The sequence below is a fragment of the Homalodisca vitripennis genome, unplaced genomic scaffold (genome assembly GCF_021130785.1).
Source record: "Homalodisca vitripennis isolate AUS2020 unplaced genomic scaffold, UT_GWSS_2.1 ScUCBcl_11126;HRSCAF=20289, whole genome shotgun sequence".
NCBI lineage: Eukaryota > Metazoa > Arthropoda > Insecta > Hemiptera > Cicadellidae > Homalodisca > Homalodisca vitripennis.
Genome location: NW_025787232.1, coordinates 9,093 through 14,547, shown reverse-complemented (window position 1 = coordinate 14,547; position 5,455 = coordinate 9,093). Strand labels below are relative to the sequence as shown.

The window sequence follows — 5,455 nt, the reverse complement described above, 5'->3', positions numbered from 1 at the left end:
AAGCCGTAGTTTTACAACTTGTTTTAGATGTCTTTGTCGATACATATGGAACCTTTTACAATGTGCTCCACCGGTGGCGCACGTCGGGTTTTGATAAAGACCTTTTTTAGTGGAAAAAAAATACAAAGCAATAAATTTGAAACTCAAGATATTTTAATTAAACATTAGCTTTCCTATTACAAATGGTGTTCAGTTTAGTGCTTGGAGTTAAAACACTCTAAGCACATTGTAGGAGTCTCATCGCACCCTTTGCAGTAAGTTGAAACACGTTTTGCGTACGTCCTTGCTGCTTTGGCCCCCCTTTCTTCCTTCATTTTGCTGTAGCAGCTGAACACACCGTTTTCTGTAAGGAATAAATCTAATTGGATGTTTGTACTTTCATAAAACGTATTTAATTATATTTTTATCAAATATATGGGAAACCATGTTGAAATAAACTTTACAAATTCATAGCAAAAATGCAGATCACTAATTTATTGAACTAAATTGATGAACATGCAGGTAAATTGACGAAAACTAAGATCCATTAGTTTGGATCTAAACTAGTATGTAGTGTTATTGTTGTTATAAGACGTAGTGTAGATATATTGTAATTTTATATAAAATTAAAATGAAATATTTTACCTGGTTTCTCTTGCAGTCCCTTCACGCTTTGAGAGCACATGTTTTAGTTTCTTGGTACCTTGCCTGCCATCTTGGGTGTTTGAACAAGGGCTCCAACATTTTCTCCTTCAAGGAGATTTCGAAGTATTTTTTCTCTGAAAGTGAGCATACAACAATTTTTTTGGTTTAATGAGTACTTGTTATGTAGTACTAGTGCATTCACTACACAAGTACCTAGGAGAAGATCCAGTGCAACTTTTTTGTACCAAATGAGAGTCTTTCTGATAGGAGTGTAATAAGAGGACATCTGATCTGAAAAGTCCACTCCTTTTTTTGCTGCATTGTACGCCATGACACATGATGGTTTCATGACAACCTCGCCTTTCTTTGTTGTTTTTTTGCTTGCCACAAGAGTAGAAACGTCTTCAGGGCGAGTGGTTATCATCAGTACAGGCCTTTTGTCATGCCATTTAAGTACTTTTACTCCTGTACTGCTTTCTTGACAAATTACTTCACCTTTGGCTAATTTTTTGCTAGTGACTTCTTTTGGATTGCCTTTTCGGTCACTTCGAAGGGTGCCACAAACATAAGTTTTCTTCTCAAGCAGAGTGTTGGCCAACCTTGTGGAGTTGTAAAAGTTATCTGCAAACAGTGTTCTACCCTCATTTAGAAATGATTCCATCAAATGCATGACAATTTTATCTGCATGTGCCTCTCTTGCAGTTACGTCTGACTTACCAGCGTAAATTTTTGCTTTTAAAGTATACCCATCAGTGGTACAAATCTTGTAAATTTTGACTCCATATTTATGAGCCTTTTTTGGCAAATATTGTTTAAAAATCAAACGCCCTCTCCATGGAACCATAGACTCGTCAATAACTAGTGACTCTTCAGGTGTTACCAGACTTTCAAATTTTGCATTTAAATGATTGAGCAGTTTCTTTATTTTCCACAACCGAGGCTCTTCAGTTGCTGGTTCCTCATTATTTTGGAAATGTAGGCATTTTAGGAGACAGTCAAATCTGTCTCTGCTCATAGTTTTCTTGATGACACTATTTTGGTACATGGGATTGTTTGACCAGTACATTTGTCTTTGAGGCAATGGGCATATGCCCATGATCATCAGTACACCAAAAAATTTGTGTATCTCTTCAGTTGTACAATCAACCCATCTAGCCATTGCTGAACGCTTTTTTACAGGCTTTGAAGCAAGGTACTGATGTGCATACCTGTTAGTTTCCAAAACAATCAAATTCAATAATGTATCATCTAGGAACTGTTTATAAATTTCAAATGGATCATTTAAATTAAATTGGCCAACAGTTTTTAAGCCTGCATTTCCTGTGAAAGGATATGATCTGCATGTCAATTTTGGTTCTGTCCACTCTAACTTATTTTCTACATATTCACAATGAACCTTACAAACTACATCTTGTACAGGGTCACTTACATTTTCAATATTATTGCCTTCTTCGTCTCCACTCTCCTCTCTAACCCTTTGATATTCCTCATCTACTTCCATCAATTCCAATTCATCTAAATCACTAACAACGCCATCTTCTTCATTCAACTCCTCTGCACTTGTTACATCACTTTCCTCATCTGATGGCATATATTCACTGCCACTAACTGAAAAATCGGTCAAAGAACGATCACTAAAGTCATCATCAAGGGCGTCATCGATGTCTGATTCATCCATTTTCTAAAATAAAAATGAACTCACTGAACTTACAGCAACACAGAACAATCTCTACGACAAGAAGACAGGTAATGGCGGCTTATAAAGAAGGTCTGATTCGTATTGTTGCTAATAGAGCGCTATAAGTAGCTCCGGCAAGTGTCGCACTCTTAAGGCTGCCAATAGAAGCTCTACGCGCACTATTTTTTGTCACTAATAGAGTGCGCCACCGGTGTAGCACGTCGTCTGAGAAAGTACCTTTCTTCACCAGGGGACGACGTGCGCCACCGGTGGCACATACTTTAATGTGAATTAAATATGATAAATATTGATTCATACGTATTATATAACATTATAGAATAATAATATGCGAATAAAACCGTTCCTCATGAACAATACTAACGTCGGGGTTTAGAGTAGTCTATGTTATTAAAACATCGAGAATTATTGATGTTGGAATTTTTGAGCATGCGCCACCGGTGGCGCATTTCGGGGTGAACGTGTTAATCCTCAATTTTCATAAAGAACAATATTATTACATTAATAAAGAACTATCAATTATCATCTTCAAACCACATAGTTTTTATTAATATTTAACTGTGAATGTTAAGTTATAATTTCCATTAAAAAGACTAATTTTGTTGTGAAATATAATTATTGATGTATCACTTGAAATATGTCACACCATTCTTCACTTAATTTTCAGCATTACACTCCAGTTCATTCTTTGTTTTTTCCCCAGTTAATTATAGTAAAATTGAATAAGCAATCCTTTTTCTTCAGGAATCAAAGATGTCTTAAGGAACTGATGGAATTTCTAGTTTCCTTCTGAATCAAATTTATACAGCCATAAGTAAACAACCATTAGACCATATGTGTGCTACGGGCGCAGAAAGAGTGATATCAATAACCATAGACCTGTTGATCTTCTTTCTTATGTCATGTGGGCTGGAGAAAGTGATCTATTCGAGGTGATTAGGGAATTCATCTAGAGATAAAAAACAATATCCTGATTCAGAATCAGTATGGCTTTACGATACAAACTCTTTAACTACTCATGCAGTCATGGGACTTGTGCAGAATATATTATCTAATATTTAGCGGTGTGAACCAGCCCAATCAGTATATTTCTGTGATCACTGCATATCTTTGGAAAACCACTTGCATATCTATTGTAGTACATGGAGTTGCCCTGAATTGGTATCGATTATACCTTTACAACCAGATGTAATTTGTAGAGGATTCGAAGATTTGATTGGTACACACAGTATGCAAATATGGGGGTTCCCCAAGGCAGTATCCATAAGGACCCATTTGTTTTTCATTATCTACATAAATGATCTTGCAGCACAAGATAGAATCACAATTGTTCAATTTGTTTATTATATACATTATGGTACATGTCCAAACTCCTGTTAACACTGCAAAACTAATCCTTTGTCATTATAAAATGTTACATAAAGAATTATATGTTTGTGTGAAGTAGTAGGTGTTTGGCCTGTTAACGTTATTTCCAGAACGGAACAGAAGCTCGGTCATAGGACAGTCCCAGGAGATGAACACACGTGTTCTCGATTCTGGTCCATTCTTCCTTCGTGAGAACACTTCAAACAGGACCATTGTACCCAAGAGTTCAAGACTTTGGCAGTCGAAGACGCTAAATTCAGGGTTCAGGTTTAATACATCAAGTTATAGGAATAATTTACTTAGTCACCACAATGATCCACTGATATAAAACCTTCCCACTAGATAAAAACCTGATTAATTGCTCAACATTTTTCAGAATGCTTACAACAAAAATTGATCTAGGGACTAATGTCAAGGACAACCCCCCCCTTACTTTTACAAAATATTCATATTGTAGATTGCTGCAATTGTTTAACTCATATTGCTACATAGAATATCAAATTTTATCTTATCAACTTAACACAATTGTCCTCACAACTGGATGATATTTTCTGAAAGTTCGTGAAGTTGTTGTAAGTTAACATTAACTTTGCAGATTCGCACAAACAGGGAAGTGTCTATTTCTTTACTTCATGTACCTGGTAGCGGCAGAAGTCAAGACAAGTTATGTACTGAATGTCGTAAACAACCAGACATAAATGGTGTAAGTGACCATTGAGCAATATTGCAGGTATGGGACTTGGAGTGTCTATTCCGCTATTCTGACCGCTGACGGGAGCTGGAGAAGAAGTTTCCAGACCAGAACTCTACAAAGATTTTACAGACTGAAAAAACAATCACATGATTCATGAGAATGCCGTAAGTTAGTTACTTGTCAGCATTCTAGGCTAAGTAGGAATTCAGGGAGACAAACACTAACAAGTTTTCATGTCTTTTAAAAGTTCTATAGGAAAGCAACACCTAACAACTTTCCTAAAAGCTTAGGTTTTTGTTATCATTATTTTTTCAGCATTTTAATGGTTAAAATTATAGCCACCAGTCTTTCTCATCCATATTATATTAAAATTTTCACATTAAACTCTTTACAATGATCTTCCATGACTAAATAATTTTGAATATAAAAATATACTTAAAGGGACGTTTCAGTAAGCCAGAACAATGTCTTTTTTTTTTTTTAATAATCCCAAAACATGCAGGCGTCTCTTAGTAAAACAGCACAGAGTACATGATAGAAGCCGGTTTAACTACTCACTGGTGCCCTGGCTAACCATATAACATAGGTTAGAGATATATCATAGATTCTTGTGAAAACACACTTTACAGATTGACACTTAAGGGGCCTCAGGTTATATGGATTATATGCCACTGATATAACATTTATCTTACATGTTTGGACCGTGTTGATTTTTTAAGTCCAATCTCAAGCTAGGAAAAATATAATTTAAGAACAAAATTATCATTTTTTGTTGTTTAAACTTTCATTTTGACCTCTACTAAAATCAAGTGCAGCTGGATGATTCAACTATTCAATAAAAATTCTTATATTTAATTTCAGGGAAAAAATCCGATTTTGTTGCTCTTATATAAAGCAATCAATCAATTCTTTATTGTCATTAAAACAAACATTACAAAACATTGTAATAGGGGGGACTTTGGTCTAAAATAGGAACATAATAAATTATACTCTATGCTAAAAATTTAAATATAAATATAAAGGGCCCTACAACATAAAAACATATAACAAATATTAGGACTAGAATGGTAGGC

The 5,455-nt window shown here is 35.1% G+C and overlaps 1 protein-coding gene across 1 annotated transcript; it reads right to left on the bottom strand.

Moving 5' to 3' along the window:
- Positions 1-924: 924 nt before the first annotated feature.
- LOC124374906 (piggyBac transposable element-derived protein 4-like) lies at positions 925-2,725 on the bottom strand (the record flags this gene model as incomplete). The annotated part of the gene is given in 1 exon segment (XM_046833044.1): positions 925-2,725. A coding segment is annotated over 1 exon segment (1,378 nt), but the record flags the coding sequence as incomplete, so codon positions are not given.
- Between the last annotated feature and the right edge of the window lie 2,730 nt (positions 2,726-5,455).